At 42.2% G+C, this 21,184-nt stretch overlaps 1 protein-coding gene across 13 annotated transcripts in view; it reads left to right on the top strand.

Moving 5' to 3' along the window:
* The window catches only part of mark3a (MAP/microtubule affinity-regulating kinase 3a), a 32,254-nt gene extending 11,828 nt beyond the window's left edge, over nucleotides 1-20,426 (top strand). For 2 of the 13 annotated variants that reach the window (XM_077564164.1, XM_077564206.1), the window contains exons 5-18: nucleotides 135-200; nucleotides 3,591-3,661; nucleotides 5,150-5,206; nucleotides 6,799-7,035; nucleotides 7,100-7,240; nucleotides 8,988-9,087; nucleotides 11,628-11,740; nucleotides 11,863-12,010; nucleotides 12,130-12,347; nucleotides 13,225-13,331; nucleotides 13,585-13,719; nucleotides 14,594-14,863; nucleotides 16,853-16,897; nucleotides 19,692-20,426. In XM_077564164.1, coding sequence (XP_077420290.1) covers nucleotides 135-200; nucleotides 3,591-3,661; nucleotides 5,150-5,206; nucleotides 6,799-7,035; nucleotides 7,100-7,240; nucleotides 8,988-9,087; nucleotides 11,628-11,740; nucleotides 11,863-12,010; nucleotides 12,130-12,347; nucleotides 13,225-13,331; nucleotides 13,585-13,719; nucleotides 14,594-14,863; nucleotides 16,853-16,897; nucleotides 19,692-20,049 — 2,066 coding nt within the window. In that variant the 3' untranslated portion in view covers nucleotides 20,050-20,426. Of the gene's footprint in view, nucleotides 1-134; nucleotides 201-3,590; nucleotides 3,662-5,149; nucleotides 5,207-6,798; nucleotides 7,036-7,099; nucleotides 7,241-8,987; nucleotides 9,088-11,627; nucleotides 11,741-11,862; nucleotides 12,011-12,129; nucleotides 12,348-13,224; nucleotides 13,332-13,584; nucleotides 13,720-14,593; nucleotides 14,864-15,959; nucleotides 16,105-16,852; nucleotides 16,898-19,691 lie in introns of those variants that run through there. The other 11 variants (XM_077564173.1, XM_077564181.1, XM_077564189.1 and 8 more) reach the window with 11 other exon arrangements.
* The last annotated feature ends 758 nt before the right edge of the window (nucleotides 20,427-21,184 follow it).

Genomic DNA, 21,184 nt, shown 5'->3' on the forward strand with positions numbered 1-21,184 from the left:
TGTGCCTGCTTGCTTCGTCTTGCATCCCACCTTGGGTCTATTTTCAGCTCGTCTCCCACTTTTTCACGTCCGCACGCACGCACGTCCACGCGCACACTGAAGCCGCGTGTCTTGTGTGTCTTGTGTCTCGGCAGTCAAGCTGTTTGAGGTGATCGAGACGGAGAGGACGCTCTACCTGGTCATGGAGTACGCCAGCGGAGGTGAGCCCACGCGTCCTCAAACACTTGTTTTGCCTCCACATTGTTCACAATCTTCACTTCTTGGTCAGCAAAACACATTTAATCGAGGGTTGGAGTTGTTAGTTGTAATATTGCATTTTTTTCTGACTTTAACCAGGAAAAAAAGGTAACGCGCTAACAATCACGTTTGAGGTATTGGCCGGTTCAAATAAGTTACCCAAAGGTAGGGCTGGGTATTAATTCTAATTTCCTCAATCAATTCAATTTCGATTTGTAAGAGTTCAGATTGATTTGATTTAAAAAAAAAAAATTCTGTTGTTGTCGTACGGTCAACAGTTCAGGTCGCTCGCTACATACGTGGCACCTCCGTACGGCGGTAGTCGCCGCGCATGTGCGGCCAACCGTACCGTTGTCTGGCCCACCTCTCCCAATCGTGCTAAACTGGGGATCCGAACCGTATTCAGGCCCGGATCGATTGCCTTCACACTACCGGACTTTAGCAGCAAGCGTTTGAGTGCGCCCTTAGGAAATCAACCAGGGCCATGTTGCAAAAAACTAAACTGCTCACATTTTTTTTTACATATTTGTGAATAATGATGAAACTTAGCTATATTCTATAGCTAATTGCTGCAAAATGGGAACAGATATAAATATACTTTTTTTTTTTTCCTGATGAAAGAAGAGATTTTAATCTTTCTCTTGGCAGGTTCCATGTTTTTATTGCAATCGAACACAATATTCTGTGGGGCCTTGCAAAATCTGTCAAAATTCTGTAAAATAGCTGGGAGTGAAGGGGATTGCTTCAGTGAAAATGGCTGCCAGTCAATGAGATAATATATAATAATCAACCGTCCTATCCGTCGCATTTCTGAGGCACGGGAAAATGAGCAAGGAGCGGACGTGACGTCAGAAAAGCGGCTCGCTGAAATCTTTTTATTTTTTTCGATGGAGTCGGAGTAAAAATCCAACATCCAGCCGAAGAGACACAGTAGTGAATGACTCGTCGTCGTCGTGGGAAAAACTTGAAGCGTGACGTTGCTCGCGAAGACGACGTCACGCAAATAGACAAATTTGATTGGTCGGCCTGTTTTCAGCCGCAGCAGAATTGCTGAAAGAAAGTGGGTGTGGCTTGCCAGGCTAGGTCTGTCTAGCACGCTAACAGCTTTGAGTGGTTTTTCTCCGGGTACACTCTGAATGGTCCCTGGGTGTGGTTGTGGGTGTGAAGGGTTGTTGGTCTGTGCGTGTCCTGCCATTGGCAACCAGTTGAGGGTGTAAATCACGCCTGACATTTAATCATGAACTTGGAGATCATGTTGATGAAAAGTGCATTACAAATTGAATTGATGATGATGATGATGATGATGATGATGATGATGATGATGACCCTGCCTACAGCTGAGGTGGGCTCCAGCATGCGCGCGACCCTGGTTAAGATGAGCGCTTCAGATAATGGATGGATGGATGGAAAAATAGAATTTGTAAAAGCTCCTGAAAAAAACGTTTGCAAGCGCCGCGCTTCCGAATCGTTCCGAATCGTTCCTCATCCTTCCCTCATCCCATGCGGCGTCACGCTCGCGCCATCGATTAGCGGCAAAGGTCGCGTCGGGGAGAGCAAATGCGATTAGCTCCCGAGACCAGCGCTCTGATCGCATTACTCGTTGATCAAGTCAATAGGACGGTTGTGTCCGTGGCCGCTTGCAACCTCCGCTTCTCTGTGGCATTGCAATCAGATGATTAGCCGATCCGGTCTTCGTCCAACCGTCCACTCGTCTGTTGGACCCTCTGACATTCCGCCGCCAAATCTTGCTTTTCTGTCGACTAACGTGTACACAGCGGGTTATTATAGTTTTGGAATTTTTATTATAACTAGTTTTTAGAGTTTTGTTTTATAAATTCAGTTAGTTTTCAAGGCGGCTGTGCTAGTTTTTATTAGTTTTAGTTATTTCAAAAATGCTTAGCTTTAGTTTAGTTTGAGTTAGTTTTCATTTTGAAAAATGTTTTTTACTCATGTGCAAGATTGAATAAATAGCATGTTAAAATGAAAAAAAAAAAGTCACACTTCTTACCTAGCGTCGCGTTTCGGCTGAAGGAAATGAAAAAGCGGGCAAGGCGAGCCATTGGAGCCAAAAGTCAAAGACGTCGTCATCCGAAGGTGCTTTTCTATTGGCTGCCGCGAGATGACATCACTTCCATGCGACACACGTCATTATTCCGGTTAATATCGAAATAAAAATACTTAAATCACATTTAAAATCAACCTTAAAGGCTCATATATTGAATTAATGACCAAAGACGAAAACCAAGGACATTTTGGCTATAATTATAGATAATTATAAAAAGTAGTTTCAGTTATTTATTTTATTTTATTTTTTTTAAGCATTTTCGTTTTTTATTTTATTTTGTTAACGAAAATGTTTTTTAGTTTGTTTCATTACTTTTAGTTAGCTAAAATAACCTTGGTACAGAGGTGTATATTTTACTAGAGCCGGGTTTAAAAAAAAAAAAAATTTGATTTTCCTTTTCAAGCCCGATATCGATTCATAAAACCATGTATTGATTTAGTTTAATATCTCTTTTTTCCCCATAGACTCTTAAGAAAATTGAATTTTAAAGGCCGAGGTTTTTTTGTATTTTATTGTTTTCTTGATATTTACATATATACACCTGACTTTTTTTCATTTATATTTAAAATGATTGAATTATAATATTTATTTATAATATAATAATATAATATTTATAATATTTTCATCTCATCCTTGCTGATTTCAATGTTTGTGTAACATTTAAGTGATTATAATTCACTTTGGAATTTCATATTTGCGGAGCTTTTATCATGTCCTGGATATTTAAGAAGAATTGACATTCTAGAATTAATCAATATCAGATTGAAGTGAATCCAATCAAAATAGAACTCAACTCTTGTGAATCGAAATTGAATCGGTTGAAGAAATTAGAATCGATACCGAGCCCTAATATTTACAGTGGATACGAGACGTCTACAAAACAATGGCAGCTTTTTACAATTTAAAAACAAAAAGAGTGAGCGCAAATGCGTTTGGAATGAGCCGATGACTTTTAAACGCGTGTTGATGGGATTGCAGCACACGTCTGCCACCAATAAAAATGCCTCTCATGAACACCAAATACGGTTCCGTCGTCCTTAAAAATATTCATTTATGGCTGCATTTTCTTTTCTTGATTTTTTTTGCGCTGCGCTGTGTCCGCATATGTTCCACACACTTGGTCATGTTTGTCAGCAGCAGCTCGTGCCCTTAGGAGAGGCTCCATGTGCGGCAAAAGCGCCCGCACGTGCACACACGGGCGAGCAGATGCCGCCTGCACGCCGCGCCCTCCTCCATCTTGTCTCGCCCTCACCGCCGTTTCCCGTCTGCTTCCTCTTCTTCCTTGCAGGGGAGGTCTTCGACTATCTGGTAGCACATGGAAGAATGAAGGAAAAAGAGGCCAGAGCTAAATTTAGACAGGTACGCCGCTTCTTCCACGCCTGCAGTTGTTCCGCTTTGGCGCCGCTGCACGACACGGATGTCAGGAGTCACAACTGGGCGCTTGCCAACGCCGCTGTCGGAACTCCAGATGCTAATTAAGGTCAGGCGTCATGTGACGTCTTAACGAAGCTGCCGCTCGTCAGTGAGGCAAAAAATAAACGGAACTTTTAAACTCTCATAACAAATGGCACCAGGTTCAAAATCATCTCGTTAAAAACAAAATGTGTTTGTTGCCTGTTTGTGCGAAAGCGAATTGCTGCCACACTAGAAAAAAAAAAATCAGGTTCACATTTGTTATGTTTCACATTTTCACATTTTGCAAAACAAAGTATTTCGTTATTCGTCACCTCACTCGTGGTATGTACGGAAATGTATCTTCTTTTGAAATCTGAAATCATAATTATTATTTTTTTCACTATTTAAATTTTTTAGCAAGTCTTGAAATGGAATTTGTGACAATGAAGGCTTGAATGGCTTTGAAACGTATGAAGCACCATTAATGTCCAGGTGCATTAAAAATGAAATGCGATTGATGTATACAATACAATTGCTCAGAATTTGAAAAGAAAAATGTGCCGTTTCTGTCACTAACGTCCAACATGAAACACTAATGCCACCCAGGGGCAAAAAAAATGACAACACAAATCTATGACTCGATGTTTCACACTCCTTTTAGTATATCGTTTTAACTTTAAATAACTTTAGGAATTACTAAAAAAATTAGTCAATGACCTGAAAGATACAACCATATTTGTATTTGGTAACCGTATTAATCCTTTAAAAAAAAAAAATTATTAACAAGAGTAGGAGAAACTTGAAAACAATATTTATTTGTATCGTGAGTTAACTATGGAAAATCATACGATTAATTATAATTTCAGAATTGTAATCGACTGATAGCCCTAATATATAAACAATATTATGTTTATATGTGCACGTGGCATTAATGAGCATTCAATTTGATTTGCGGACACCTGCAGAAACTCTGCTGTTAAAAATCCACATTGCGTCGCTGTTCATTTTCTTTTTTTAACAGTTATTGAAGAGCAACGTAGTTGTTGTAGCCAGTTTGATTTATTCCAGAGGCAATTACTTGATTTAGTTTTGCCAAATGCGGAAGTCGCCGTCATCATGTTTGAACACGATCATTTATCACTTTGAAATCTGGAATTTATTATGTAATAACAGGATACTAAGCTTGATCTTTTTCCTGCTGTGGCAGCAATTCGCTTCCGTAGAATGTAGCCCAGTGTAACTGAGTACATTTCTTCAAAAAGTAAAAAAGTATCTTGCCTTAAAACTACACTGACACGTGCAATTTATCCAAAAAGTTACTTGAGCAAATGTGAGGTCGGATTCGCTAATAACGACCTTCTGCGGAAGCCCGTTTAAAAATAAACCAATCAAATAAATGAGACTCACAACAGGCCGACTGACTGTAAAATGTTTGTTTTCTTCCTGTTGCAGATTGTATCGGCGGTGCAGTACTGCCACCAGAAGCACATCGTCCACAGAGACCTCAAGGTGAGCGCGCGCACGCACACGCAGGCAGACGGCAGATAATCTCCTCAAAGCTTGAGGAACCAGTTTTGCCAGCAAAGATCTGCAAGCCCTGATCTTCAACAGACGTCTTCAAATAACACGTCTCCGCCTCGGCGATCGTCTGACTCGCGTTGCCCGCAAAATGGCCGAGCGAAAGCGCGCCTCGTCCTCCATTTTGCGTCTTTGCGCCGCGTTTGCCCCATGAATGATCCATGAGGCCGCAGACGCTCGCTCGCTCGACACGGAATGGTCGCAGGATGCGCCGCGTCTGCTCGGCCTGTTAAGGACTTTATAAGTAATATTTCAATTCTATGGTCATTTCTCGGGCTGTTTTGATGGAAATGTCCACGTTTGAAAATATTGATTCTACCTTCAGTTCAGATGCTCCGACGGGGGAACGAACATGTGAGCATGTGTAGTTTAGTTTGAATATGATATAAATGCTACAACATTTTCAAAGGCTATTTTTTTTTTTTTACATTGCATTTGTTTATTGTTCTAAACTTCCACAAAATGTGTTTTATTTTAGCCGGAGCTGTCAAACGATTACATTTTTTAATCAGATTAATCACATCTTAGAATTTTGATTAATCGCTTAATTAAAAAGGTTTTTTGTAAAAAAAAAAAAAAAAGGCCTGCCAAATTTAAGGAACAAACAAATTATTTTTTGTTTATTGCTGAAAGACGACCTGGCCTACCTTTACCATAACCATCCGCAGTCAGCTAAAGGGTTCGTCTGCGCTCAAAATGAATGGTGTGATGACTCAGCGTTAATACATGATGAATGCAATCAAAATGTTTGTGATTCATGAATTAGTTTTAGCGCAACAGGAAAATGCCGGTCCGGTGCTGTATTATTCTACCAAAGTGTGTGCAAAAATAGATCCGTGTATGTCTTGAATTCCTCCGCCAAGGTTAAACAATCCAAAAATGTCCGTCTGACTTGTTTGACTGACGCAGTTTGTGTCATGCTGTTCAACTCCAGAACTGTAGATGGTGCTGTTGTGCACTAAAAAGAGAACACAAACCTAAAAAGGAACTATTTCGGCAATTTTGGAGTTCTAACCCATCCATGGATTTTTATTTTTATTTTTTCAATGAATTTTCCTTTTTTAATTTTAAATTTTTCATGGCAAATGCTTATTGGTGGTATCTCCATTTATTCAAGATCCTTTATTATTATTATTTTTAAATGCAATTGTAATGGCATTCAATTATATGCAACTTTTTTGCTCCTCGTGGTTGAGCCGACTCGCTATCCTTGGCAAATTGTCATATTTGCTTCCACTGTATTCCTGATGACATTTCACTTTGGCAGAGGTCACAATTGCATCAAAACGCTTTCAACGGCCGTCATCGAAAGGGTCTACTTGCCGTAATTGATGGCATCGAGAATTGCATTACGCGACATCATCAGAGATCCCGTTTGGATATTTAGTTTGGCCTGTTCATGAGCAGCAAGAAGGGCAAAATATTAGGAACAGGCCTCCGTATGATGCAAGGCACAAAAACGAAGGTTGCTCGGCCTTTTCCTGCTTTCGCGTAACCCCGCCCCCTGCGTTTGCCGCCCTCAGGCGGAGAACCTGCTGCTGGACGCCGACATGAACATCAAGATCGCCGACTTCGGCTTCAGCAACGAGTTCACGATGGGCAACAAGCTGGACACCTTCTGCGGCTCGCCGCCGTACGCCGCGCCCGAGCTCTTCCAGGGCAAGAAGTACGACGGCCCCGAGGTGGACGTCTGGAGTCTGGGCGTCATCCTCTACACGCTGGTCAGCGGATCGCTGCCGTTCGACGGACAGAACCTCAAGGTGAGCCCTGACGTCCGACGGGAAGTGCCGCGGCGCCGCTGACTTTGCCGCCGACCCCCCGCAGGAACTTCGCGAGCGCGTGCTGCGAGGGAAGTACCGCATCCCTTTCTACATGTCCACCGACTGCGAGAACCTCCTCAAGCGCTTCCTGGTGCTCAACCCGGCCAAGCGCGGTACTCTCGAGGTGAGGGAGGACGCCCAAAATGTAAATATGCCTTTCTTGCTTTCTTTACGCCCGCCCCCGTCCCTCATCACGAGCGCGTTGTCGTCTGCACCTCCCACACCTGCACCAGCTTGAGTCCCAATCACAACTCTTTCCCGATGTCCCGACACACTCGCCATTGTGACGCCATCTTGTCGTCGTCGTCGTGTGTGTGTTTGTGTGTACAGCGGAGTGATAGAGTCACCCTGGAGGGAAAAAAATCTGAAGTCCAAACGTAATGAGAAAGTCATGTTTGAGAAAATAATTATCTTCTTTTACTAATGCTTTTGAAATGGTTACTTCATTTTCTTCTTCTCATAAATTGACTTTGTTATGTTTGTAATGATTTTTTCTCCTAAAAAAAAATACATACATTTTTGGAAAATTAATTTGCTTTTCACCAAATATGTATAAACCTTTATTTAAAAAAAAAATACATCTAATGTACGTAGTAATGTTTTTAAAAAAAATAATGGGATTTTTTTTTATTCTTAAATAAAAATAAATAAATACAAACTTTGTACAACTTTATTCACTTTTGGTCATAAAAAACTACCCAAGAAAAAAAAAAGTTTTAATTATTTTGCTCCCGTTCTATTTTAAATATTACCATGATCCCAAATATGTATTTATATGTTTTTTTATGTGTGTTTTTTAATGCTAGAGCATAGACAAGGCTTTGATTCAGCCTCTAAACAAAAGAGAATGGTTGAAGCAATGGTAGTTATTACCAAAACGGCCAGCAGGTGGCAGCAGAGTATAAGAGATTAGACTGGGCCATGTTGTAAAGAGCTTCTGGATATTCACAGATTTGTGAATAACGATGAAACTTAGCTAAATTCTAATGCTAATTCCTGCGAAACGGAAACTGATAGAAATATACCTATTTTTTCCAAAATCCGGTAAAACAGCCGGGAGCAAAGGGGGTTGCTTCAGGGAAAATGGCTGCGAGTGAATGAGTTAAAATGTTATTCTTATTTTACTCTTACTTTTTTCTTCTTTGGCTGTAATTTCAAAAATCCGATTTAGGTTAACTTGTAACTATGGAATTGTCTTTTTACTGCATTTTTATTAGAAAAAAATAAAAACAAAAGATTGGAATAAAAATGGACTATTGTTGTAGTATTGCAAGTTCAACTATCTAAAAATTCGACCCTTTTTCATAAATTTCATTCTCATTAGATTAGATTGGTTTTAAAAATGCATTGTAAATAAAACTTCAATAAAAGTTAGTGTCGCTACTTTTTGTCTGAAGAAATGCAAATATTTTGGGAAAATACAAACTCAAACCATTATCATCTAAAAAAAGGAATTTGTTTCAAAAGATTTCAACTGTGAAATGTTTTTTTTCCTTCTATTCGGTGTATTCTTGATACTCTGTGTGTATTTTAAGAAAATAAAGGAACACATTCTGCCAACCATGATACAAAAAATTGTTGAAATATGAAATGATTCCAATGCTTTTCATGATTAATTGAGGACAAGTAACTTAAAAAGGAGTCCGAATGTCCAGTCCACGTGCTGTGGTGCTCGTCATGTGCCGGCCGTGCGCCAGGCCACGATGTGGTCCGCTCGCATCCCAACAGGATCGATGATAATTAGTTGTTCCGCCGGCTGATTCAAATCTCCCCGAGACATTGATCTGATCAGCGGAACACCGAAAACAAACAACATGAACGTCAACTGAAGAGCTTGCATGTGCGATTGTGCGGCTTCATGTCAAACCGCTTTGACTTTCTGTTTGCTGCAGCAAATCATGAAGGATCGCTGGATCAATGCCGGATTCGAAGAAGACGAGCTGAAGCCTTACGTTGAGCCTGAGCTGGACATCACTGATCAGAAAAGAATAGGTACACCCCCCCCCCTTTCAAAACAAAAACCTCATGGTCTCCAGGCTTCTTTCAATATTATGGCGGAGGCACCGAGTAGTGTTAATTATTAATTTATCAATTTCATCAGCACGCACTTTTCACCGTACTAAAACTAGACTAGAATAAAACCCTCGTTAATAAACAATAAATGGGACTAAATCGGTATGCGTTTTCGGAGATGAAATGATGAAATGAAATGATGAGATGAAAATGTACTTCACTTTATAAAAACTGGACGAAAATCTATGGACATTTTTGTTCATGGACAAAAACGAGACAAAAAATGATATGATTTTGTCAAATCTGGTCTCTGCTAATCTGTGGCTGTGACGCTGTCATGTGACGCTGTCATGTGACACGCCCCCTTTCAAATCTGCAGCTCGCAAGTGCACAACATGTACAAACAGAGGGAGGTGGATTCACGGTGAACGGTAAAAAAACAAAAAGAAGTCAATTATAAACATTAATCCAAAGGTTTTAACGTTCCATCAATAATTTTAATCCGACCGCTAACTAACGCTGGCTAATTTACTAGCTCATAGCATGGAGCCATAGTAGCCACTAAAACGAGACGAAAATGTTGCTGACCAAAACTAGAGGAATAAAATTGTTTTCTTGGACTAAAATAAAGACTGAAATACTAAATAAAAATGGGATGAGGTTGACTAACTATGATAAAAACTAACAAGTGTGATTGAAACTGGACTAAAACTGAGACTAAATAAAAAAAAAATGGTGGATAAAATTAACAATCGCACCTAGCTACAAATTGCCTTAAAAAGCTCTTAACCAGTTTGAAATTTGTGTCGGTTCAGCATCCCGATCCTCCGCTAATCTGGGTGTTGCGTAAGAAGGCTTTTCTTTAGCGCGAGCTGTCGTTTGGTGGCCCCCCCGGGGGCTCTCGCTCGCTCCGTCTCGTTTTTCCAGCGGCCAAGAAGAAACGTGCCGATGAATAAGTCAACGCAAGCTGTTGCCGGCGAGCAGCAGCGAACTTGGCCGCCCCCCGCCCCTCGCCCCCCCGCCCCAGCGCGGTGTCCTGGATAAGGGCTTAATGAAGGGTGTGGGGGCGGGGGCGCTTACATAACAGCAGCTGGGCTGACGAGAGGCAAAAACAACATGGACGCCGCAGAGGGGAGGAATCCCTCCCCTCCAAATAATGCATGTAACGCATAGCTGGGGTTCGACAGCCGTCACGCAGGAGGCACGCAGACAAAATGGTGGACCATTGCACCGTTTTGACAAAAGTATCGGGCCACATAACGTGCGCTGATGCGGGGGCTTGCCCGACTTGACCTACCGCTGTCACGCCAATGCAAAATTGAAGTCGCCATTATTATCATCACAATCCAACAAGGAAAAATATAACAGCGCCATCGTCTGGTGCAGGTCAGAATCAACATTAATACAAGAACACCCAAAAAATATTTTATTATTGATAAATATTTGTAAAATGAACAATGTTTTTAAAAATAAGATTTCTGTTAAATGTAAAAAAGTAATAAAAAAGGCTTGATATTAATGTTTTTTTTTTTTTTACTTGATCTATAAATGAACTCCATAAATCCACAAATTGAATATCATTCATCTAAAAACATAAAGTCTTGTTGCAATTTTTTATGGCTTTTAGGTATCTCATTGAACACTTGTTAAATTTATTGTAAATAACGTGAAAAATTTCATACGTACAATAGTTGATTATGTCAAAAATGAGTGTCAAGATTAATCGACTATTGTTTAAATAATGGAGTAATCGTTAAGTGCAATTGCTTCACTTCACTTCATCCAAATCTTCTGATTTCAGCCTCTCATTAGTAATTATTCTGATTTCTGATGATCTTTTGTGTTGAATCAAAATAAGAAATTTGAAAACATCAGCTTTTTTCGTTGAAAACAATGAATCAACCAGCAACTTTGTCACATTCAAAAAGTGTGATTTTGATTAATTGTTGTTTAGTTGTTTTTAATCACTAAATAATACCAAACAAGCAACAATTGGGTATTAACAGTAATGTGTGTGTGTGGGTGGGGGGCTGGGGGTTAATAAAACACTTAAGTAATGCAAAATAAAAGGTATTATTCAGTTCTAAAAATATTCAATAGTGTCAAATGATTACTTTGAAAATGAGCATTATATTAGAGATGCATTTCAAATACTTCATGTACTTGCTATTTTAAGAGAAAATTGATAATCAAACTCCTAATTGAGCCTAATAACATAATTGCCTAACTCAGAGGTGTCAAACTCGAGGCCCGGGGGCCAGATCTTGTCCGCCACATCATTTTATGGGGGCCGCGACGCCAAGTCATGTGTCTGTCAAATTCATTTTCTTGCCGCGAAAGATGAACCCGCGAGAAACGAGGGAACACTGTCGTTTAAAAAAAAATGTTTTTTTTACTGGAGTCTATGGGGGTAATATGAGGGATCATACAGTTGTATGTTCAAAGTCCTAATGGCCCAACAAGAGAAACCGTCAACCGAGTGGTGAAATGTACAGCAATCAATTTGTGCGTGTGCTCAGATGTGATGGTGGGGATGGGCTACAACCTGGACGAGATCCAGGAGTCGCTGGCCAAGATGAAGTACGATGAGATCACCGCCACCTACCTGCTGCTGGGCAGGAAGGCCTCGGAGGTAAGCGGCCAATCGGCGAGGGCCAGCCCCCTCTTGACCTCCGACCGACCCCTCTTGACCTCCGACCGGCCCCTTCTTGACCTCCGACCGGCCCCTTCTTGACCTCCGACCCCTGCCCTCAGCCGGAGCCAGGCGAGTCGGCGTCCAGCAGCAACCTGTCGCTAGCCAAGCCCAGACCCAACAGCGAACTCAACGGGCAGTCGCCCTCGCACCTCAAAGTCCAGAGGAGCGTCTCGTCCAACCACAAGCAGCGACGCTACAGCGAGCAAGGTCGGCACTTGAAATCCATCTCACTTGTGCCTTCATAACACACCCCTCGTCTTGTTACCATGCAGTTTTTTTTTCTCTCAATTCAATTCAATTCCAAATCTCCCCGCGTCTCTTCTCAGTGGGCCAGAACGCGCCCGCCGGCACGGCCCACCCCAAGCGCAGTCAGACCGCCGCCGTCGACAACGGGAAGGACGACGGCGGCGTCCAGCTGCGCAAATCCGGAGCCCCGGGGAGCCGCGGCGCGCAGCCCGCCAGCCCGCTGCTGGGCAACGCCGGCAACCCCAACAAGGCCGACATCCCCGACCGCAGGAAAGGCGGCAGCGCCGCCGGACACGCCGTGAGTGGAAATCGGCTCATGACGGCACTAGAATAGACGCCGCATACGCACACCTCATATCCTAGCGTTGGCATCGGGTGGGATACTCGTACCTCCAAAATCAAAGACCACAAAAAAACGAATCTTTGTTCAATCTCCAATATGGAACTTTTTCCCCTAAAATATCTTTACAGTAGCCTTTTTATTTGACCACTTATGACTGAAATGTCTTCTCATTAGTATATTAACACCTTACCTGTTCACAATGGCTACTCCTGCAAGCTTCTGGCCAATTCGGGTTCGAATTATGTATGTATGTATTATAGTATGTGATGAAGAGTATGTGCAGTTTCATATTTCGTCAGTAGGAGGCAGTAGCAATTCAAAATTGAATATTCTAGATTCAGTAGAATTTTATTTTATTTTATTTTTTTTAATGATTTGATCTCAAAGTTGTAAATTCAGGACAAAACGTATTTTTTCAGAGAGAAAAATAAGTCATAAGTGGAAAAGTCCCAATTTCACATTTACCCTACAAAAATAAGCATGAACTCAATAAAAAAGGCAGAATTGTATGGATTAAAAAAAAAAAAAAGTAAATTTGAATGAAGGTAGTAAAATGTTGAAATTTAAGGGAATGAAGGAAAGGAAATTTTGAACATGCTCAAAAACATTAAAATGCCTAACGTAAAACATTCGTTACCTTTGCATTACATCTTTCAGATAAAACAAATGTCATTTCTTTAGGCATGTTAAATACGGCATTAATATCATTGGTTAAGGTTTTTGTAAACTGGTGCAGCCCGAGATGGATTTTGAGATCAGTTAGCGAGCATGCGCGTGGCGACGCGTGATTGGCCGTCGACGCGTGGGTGAAATGTGTGTGGCGTTCCCGCAGCAGAACAACACGGTGTCGGCGGGGATGACGCGCCGGAACACGTACGTGTGCAGCGATCGCAACAACGCCGACCGCCTCTCGGTCATCCCCAACGGGAAGGAGGCCAGGTGAGAGTGCCCACTTTTGAGTTTGCCCACTTTTGAGTTTGCCCACTTTTGAGTTTGCCGACGTGCGCCGGAAACACCTGTTCTTTTCTTTTCTTTTCTTTTCTTTTCTTTTCTTTTCTTTTCTTTTCTTTTCTTTTCTTTTTTCTTTTCTGTCTTTCTTTGAACGCTTTTGCTTTCCTCTCACGATCTTGTGTTTAATTTGTGCCCGTGTCGTGGCGGTTGCGCGGGGTTGGGGGCCACGGTGGCCGGTCAGCACGAGTTCGGTGGTCCGCGCCGCCAGCCCCTCGCCTTCCCTGAGGTTCCCGGGGCCCGGCCCCTTGTACGCGTGCCAGGCGGGCTGGGCCACGCTGCCGCACTCCTACTACGCGCTGGACTACTGCTCGGCCAAGTAAGACGAAGGGGGGCGGGGGGGATATGACCCCCCCTTTCCTGACCCCGACCCCCACCCACTTTCTCCTGGTGTCAGCCCCTTGCCAACCCCCGCATGTACAATTGGACGCCTCCTTCACTTCATCACCACGATCCGAAATGTTCGTCACAGGAAAAGTCTGAATTTGAAGTGGCAGAAGTTGGAATTTGACACCAGTCACAGATGTTTGTGTAGATTTACTTCAAATTTTAAGGCTAACAATCTGCAGTCATGGGGAAAAAATGGTAGTTTAGCAAAGGATGTGGTAAATTCACACAAAAAAAGTCTTATTTTTTGTCCAAAAAAAATTCCCAGGAGTCTGAATTTTCCCGATAATTTTTTTAAATATCTGAAAAATGTGAATTTAGGACAAAATGAAAAATTGAGACTGAAGTATTTTTTTAAGAGTGAATTTTATGAGTGTTGTATGGAAGAAGAAGAAGAAAAAAAAAGCCTTCACAGGGGTAACGGACAATTTTAGGTGAAAACCATCGTAATCCGATATTAAGCATTTTGACAAACGTCAGTATCGGCCTTTTTTCAAAATCTGATGGCCGATAGAAAGTCAATCTGAAACCATTTTCATTTTTTGGCCTTCAATTGAGTTTTAAGGTAAATACCGCTTACATCATTTTAAGGTTGCGTAGTTTTGTGTTCATAAGTAAACATGAGAAGAGTTTGAAAAATATAGATGATGATGGCCCCGCCCCCTTTTCTGGTTGCCGTGTGTTTGATTTTTGGTTTGTTTGAACTTTTCATTCTTCTCCTGATCTTTCCTCCGTTTTTTTTCCTCTGCCTTTCAACTTCCTCTGCGGTCCAAAAATGTCGTCTGACCTTGCGTGTCCGCCCGCAGCGTGTCGGTGTCTCCGGGCGGCCAGCGCAACCCGGTGGCGTCCACCCACAGCGTGGCCAACGCGGCCACGCCCGACCGCCTGCGCTTCCCGCGCGGCACGGCCAGCCGCAGCACTTTCCACGGCGGGCAGCTGCGCGACCGCCGCACGGCCACCTACAACGGGCCGCCCGCCTCGCCCACCCTCTCGCACGACGCCTCGCCGCTGTCGCAGGCGCGCAGCCGCGCCACCAGCAACCTCTTCTCCAAGCTCACCTCCAAGCTCACGCGCAGGTAAGCCCATCGCGCGCCCGCTTTGCCTTTCTTCCTTGTTCCTGCAGCCAATCGGCACGCGGCCTGGCGCGGCGATGTCGTGTGTGTGATTTGGCACTTAGCTTAGCATAGTTAGCGGCGCACGCCGATAACTTCAAATTTGATGATTACAAATGTTGAGGAAAAGTCGGTCTGCGTTATTGCATCGTCTATATTTTGCTTACTACTAAATACTTTAATTTGAACAAAAAAATGGATTATGGTATTTTACGGCGATGTATTGTTGCCACACCAGGAAAAAAATGTTCAGTATTGCGTTAGAAATGTCATCATTTAATGTGGTAGTTAATGTTTTAATGTGAAAATTGTGTTACGTTAAAATGTAAAAATTTTCACGTGATAAATTTCATGGTTTAATGTTTTAATTAAAATGATCACATTTTAATGAGATAAATTTAATGTTTTAATTTAAAATGATCACATTTCAAGATAAATTTCATGTTTTAATTTAAATTAAAATATTACATTTTAACTGGATAAATTTCATGTTTTAATTTAAAATGATCATATTTCAAGATAAATTTCATGTTTTAATTTAAATTAAAATATTACATTTTAACTGGATAAATTTCATGTTTTAATTTAAATTAAAATATTACATTTTAACTGGATAAATTTCATGTTTTAATTTAAAATGATCACATTTTGAGATAAATTTCATGTTTTAAGTTTTAATTCAAATAAAAATTAGTACATTTTAACGAGATAAATTTCATGTTTTAACGGGTTAGGGTTGATGAAATAGGGTTTGTTTTTTCTGCTTAATTCTTATTCCTCAAGCGCAGTGCGGACTCGTGGGCGCACATTGCAAAGATAATTTTGTCTTTTAAGACGTTTGCTTGAAAGAAATATTTGAAAGATGGACACAAAAGTCAGCGTGCAACATGCGAAAAGCAGCAGGCAGGTCCGCCGTATTCATTTGTGATGGATGTTACTCGCTGGTCGCCCATGATGCGTGTTTCCCGCTGTCGCCGTCCGTCCCCGCTTTCTCGCCGTCCTCGTCCTCGTGCTGCCGGGACATCGTTTGACGCTGTGTCCCTTGTTGTGTGTGTTGTAGAAACATGTCGTTCAGGTTTACCAAAAGGTAGGATCAGTACTGCCTGCGCTGTCGCATCCCCGCTGGCACGCCACTAACACGCCGCTCGGCTGCACAACAAACACAGACAAACACACACGCGTGACATGTGACATGCTAGCTTCACTAATTTGCCGTTTTGAGAAGAGCGCCACAAAAACGTGTGACGACTTCATCAAATAATCAAATAAATGTTATTCAAAATATCATCCAGTGCAAAAAAATTCAATAAATACAACACACTTGTTTTTAATTATAACTTAGCTCATTCACTCACAGCCATTTCCCCTGAAGCAACCCCCTTCGCTCCCGGCTGGATTTTGACTGATTTTGCAAGGCCCACAGAATAATGGGTTCTATTGCTATCAAAACAAAAGAAAGATTAAATGATCTTCTTTCATCAGGAAAAAAAGTAACAATTAGCATTAGAATATAGCTAAGGTTCCTCAAGATTTTTATTCCTATATTGATATTATGCTCTAGCATTAAAAAAAACATATAAATATGTCTTTGGGACACACACTTAAAATAGAACGTTAAATGTATTTTCATCCGCATTTTTTAATTTAGAATAAATCATTGAACCTGAGCCAAATAAATGCCCGAAAAGCTGCAAGAAATATGACAGGGTTGGAGCCAATGGAAGTTTTGGGTGTCATCGTCTCTGTTTGACACTTTGGAGCCACAAGATGGCGCGCGTGTGCTCGCAGACGCCATCGGAGAAGCGCTCGGCGTTTATTGTGACAAAAAAAAAATAAGTGCAATGGAGTTTTTGCGGGGTTTTTTTTTGTGGTCTTCTTGTGTTGTTTGAACGCGATCCACATCCTCTTCTTGTTTTTGTCTTCTTCTTTCTCGTCTTCTCACGCGTCCCTCAGAGTCTCCACAGAGTTTGAGAGAAACGGGAGACTCGAGGGCTCAAGGTGAGCTTACCCGACGACCGTAAAACATCCGGTGGCACCCGCCGGCCCCTTTCACGCAAAAAAAAGAAAAGAAAAGGGGCCTTTCGGGAGTGGAACGGTGGCGCTGGGATCAGAGCTTTGCATTCAGTGTGCGTGTGAAAGGGGCAAATCGCAGCAAATGGTGGACAATTTGATCAACACAACCAGGAAGGAGAAATGAATTTTGGCTGTGATACTTCAGTCACTGCTTCTGTTTTCACACAGCCGCCATCTTGCCTTTGTCACAAGTTGGGAAATTTGTAGAGCGATTTCATTTTGTTGTACCTTTCACACAGTTTCCGTAAAATTGGGGCATTGGTCATAACCGTTTTATACACAGACCCCGGCTGAGGTAAAATTAGGGATGCACAATAATATCGGCGGCTGATAATTATCGGCAATTATCAACTAAGTTGACGTCACGTGACTTTGTAAATTATTGGTTTATCGTACCGGTTGAAAATAGCATTATCGTGCGTCCCTAACTAAAATATTAACGCAACAGTGTGTAACAACGATTAATAAAATAATTCAATTGCAAAAAAGTCAAAGCATGCCAGAAAGCCAAGAGAAAAATTGCGATAACCGATTAATCAGCTGATGTCACTTTAAAAAATAAATTGAACTAACAAAATTTTGTGAAAATGATTATTTTCAAAAAGGTTGACATCAGCTGATTAAAACCAACCAACAGATTAATCAGTCGGTCCCTACTTGAAATGACGATCGTTGTTGATTTTAGCTAATTGCATGTAGCCCACCACTGCTAGTTGGACGGTTTGAATGACGCCAGTCGTGGTTAAGAATGGACACGAGGCCAACGCTTTCATTCTGACACCCACGGCACTCACCAGGCCAGGCGCCACCTTTTAAAGTCACACACGTACTCAGTCACAGCGTGGAACGTGAAAATGGCGCCCCCAGGTGGTGGACAGCCATAATGCCTGCGCCTCACGTGCACATGTTGATGTTTCATAAATTTGATTCGTCGATGGGATCACCAATTGTAAACATATCCGATTGCTGAAGCCAATGGTGTGGCATACTCAAATACCTGCCTGGGAAATGTCCTCGGTAGCCAACGTTGGCCCCTTTCACGCTGCGCATCGAAACAGATATTTACCCCCTTCCCCACGTGTCATGTATTAATTAATATGTTGAATGGGATGTTGGAGTTGAGCCACAAAATTTCCAGCTTCTGAGAGCGTAACAGGAGGTTTGGCGGCCGTGTGAAAGCCGGGACAGCTGTGTGAAATGTAGCACCCGACACCGCCTCGTTGTGTTGAAAGCGATTTGTCGCTGTTAGACACCAGTTGACTAAATGCCAGCTCGCCAGTTCCGTCCCGGATGTGCCACTTTTGCATAAAGACAGCATGAAAGGGGCTACGCCGTCCATACCGCTCCTTCTCCATATCTTTGTCCTTTTTTTTTTGCCGGTAGATTTTGTGAATGCGTCAGACTTTCTCCCGGCTGATTCGTCTTGTTGGCTGCATGATGTCGATGTCGTCATGCTCGTTTTTGTTCTTGTCGTTTTTTGTTTGCTCTTTCTGCATGTTGACCTTGAAACGCACGAACGCCTCTTTACAAACAAACAACCCCCCTTTTCACGCCTGCTGCAGCATGGTCCATCTTATGATGATGAATTTTTCCAGATGCTTTAATTCGCGTTGGTTCTTTTCATCATACAAAAAGCAAAACAACCTCCGCTGGTCCGACTGCCACAATTTCATGGCCGCTCGTTGACATTTTGTAGTCACAGTTTTGTGGCCACAAAATATTCTTGGACACGAGTTCACATTTTGTGATCATAAATTAGTATTTTCTGCCCATGAGTTTGGATTTCGTGGCCACAGATGACAATTTTGTGGTCGCAAATTAGTATTCATCGATTTGTCATTTCTGACGGAAATTTTGCATTTTGTGGCCAACAATTACACTTTTGGCTACAATTTCATATTTTGGAGCCACAAATGACCATTTTGTGGTAATATGATGACTTAATGAGCATTTTTTGTCCATAGAAAAAGATTTTGGGGTCGTGATGCAGTATTTTGTGGCTATTAATTAAAATTATGATTTGAAGGGCACATTTTTGTGGTCTTATATTAACATTTTGTGGCTGTGGATGAAAATCTTGTGGCTCAGTTTAATATTTTTTGCTCACAAGTTAGCATCACAAATGACCATTTAGTGGTAATTTGGTGAATTTATCAGCATTTTATTTCCATCGATCAGCATTTTGTGCTTGCAATGTTTTGTATTGTGGCGACGAATTCAAATTTGTGGGCAAATATTGGGATTTGGTGGGCACATTCTGTGGTCACATATTAACATTTTGTGACCACATTTTAGCATTTTGTGGCTGCGGATTAAATTTTGTAGCCACAAGTGACCATTTTGTGATCATTTGATGATTTTTTTCCCCATAAATCAGAATTTCATGGCTGTGATTTTGTGGCTACAAATTTTTGGGCATATATCAGGATTTTATTGCCACATTTTAGCATTTTGTGGCCGCAGATTAAATTGATGATATATTTTATTTTTGTCCATAAATCCGAACTTCAAGCATTTGATGGTCGTATTTTGTGGCAACTCGTTCCCTTTTTTGTGCACGCATCAGGATTTCCTTTCCACAAATGAGCATTTTGTGCGCACGTTTCCTCTAAACCGCGGCCACAGTTCCAATCCCCCCACCCCCCTTTTTCGTGTGTGTGCGTGTGCGTGCGCGCCCGCGATGTCTGCCGTGACGTGACGGCGCCGCGTGTCTCCGCAGCCGCCACGTGCCCGGAGAGGCCAAGGGCGACGGCAAGGACGGCGGCAAAGACGGCAAGCCGCGCTCGCTGCGCTTCACGTGGAGCATGCGGACCACCAGCTCCATGGAGCCCTCCGACATCATGCGGGAGATCCGCAAGGTGCTGGACGCCAACAACTGCGACTACGAGCAGCAGGAGAGCTTCCTGCTGCTGTGCGTGCACGGCGACGGGCGCGCCGAGAACCTGGTCCAGTGGGAGATGGAGGTGTGCAAGCTGCCCCGCCTCTCCCTCAACGGCGTGCGCTTCAAGAGGATATCGGGCTCGTCCATGGCCTTCAAGAACATTGCCTCCAAGGTGGCCAACGAGTTGAAGCTATGAGGCGCCACCGCCGGCGCCATCCCAGCTGTACAATCATCCACGTAGCAACTTTCCAAATGTCTCCTTTTATAAGAAGCAAAAAGACCGGCGAGTCTGTTATCCATTGGCAAATCCTATACCCTCCTTTCCTTTTTTTTTTCTTTTGTTCGGGGGGCAATAATCACTCAACCGCCGACTAATCGCTCGTTCCGGCCACACGGGGGCGACATTGCGGAGCGTTGATTTGTGTCCTGCTGTGAATGTGGACACAAAAGAAGAAGAATTTCTAGTCTTATTTATTTTCTTCTTTTTTCCCCATTTCCTCAATAAGATTAAAACCACCACGTAGCTTTTTCCTTTGTTGTTTTCCGTGTAAATAATATCTCACATTGCAAATACTCTGTTTGTTTTCTTTTTGTATTTGGGTTGGAGAAGTGAAGAAGACGACAAAGTAGAAATGGTGGCGAGCAGCACGAGCGTCCGTAAGGGTCACATGACCCTGACTCCATTAAAAGTGGCAACTTGAACACAAGCTCTTCATTTCTGCAACTTCAAATTTGACGGCACGTTTTCCTACTTGGCGGAGGTGTCCCATTACTTTTGCTCACATTTTGGTGCATGCTCCAACACTTTTGTTCACTTCCTGTTGCTAATTTGCGGCTTCAAATTAGTACCGTTTATCCACATTTTCCTACGTTGCAGAAATATCTTAATACTTTTGCTCAAGTTACACATTTTGCATCGTTTTTGGGAAGTGTCCTAATACTTTTGTCCCCTTCTTGAGACGTGTTCAAATATTCTTGGAGTTGTACTATTTTTTTTTCTACACTTTTTGGACAAGATGACTGCAAAAACAGTGAAACGCCAGCCGGAAGAGAAAAGTGGACTTCAGACAAAAATTTGGGGACATTACTGAAGAACGGACAAAATTAGCTGGACACCTGCAGGACGTGAATAAGTATTGGGACACGTGCAGCAAATGAGAAGTAAAAATGTGGATGTTGGGCAAAAGTATTGGGACACCTACAGGAAGTGAAATGTGGCTGGACACAAAGTATTTGGACATTTAGAAGTGAAATTGTAGACTGAATAAAAAAAAAAAAATTGGGACATCTTTTACAAGTGGAAATTAAGAAAATGTGGCTTTTGGGACACA

Source organism: Vanacampus margaritifer, chromosome 1 (assembly GCF_051991255.1).
Source record: "Vanacampus margaritifer isolate UIUO_Vmar chromosome 1, RoL_Vmar_1.0, whole genome shotgun sequence".
Taxonomy (NCBI): domain Eukaryota; kingdom Metazoa; phylum Chordata; class Actinopteri; order Syngnathiformes; family Syngnathidae; genus Vanacampus; species Vanacampus margaritifer.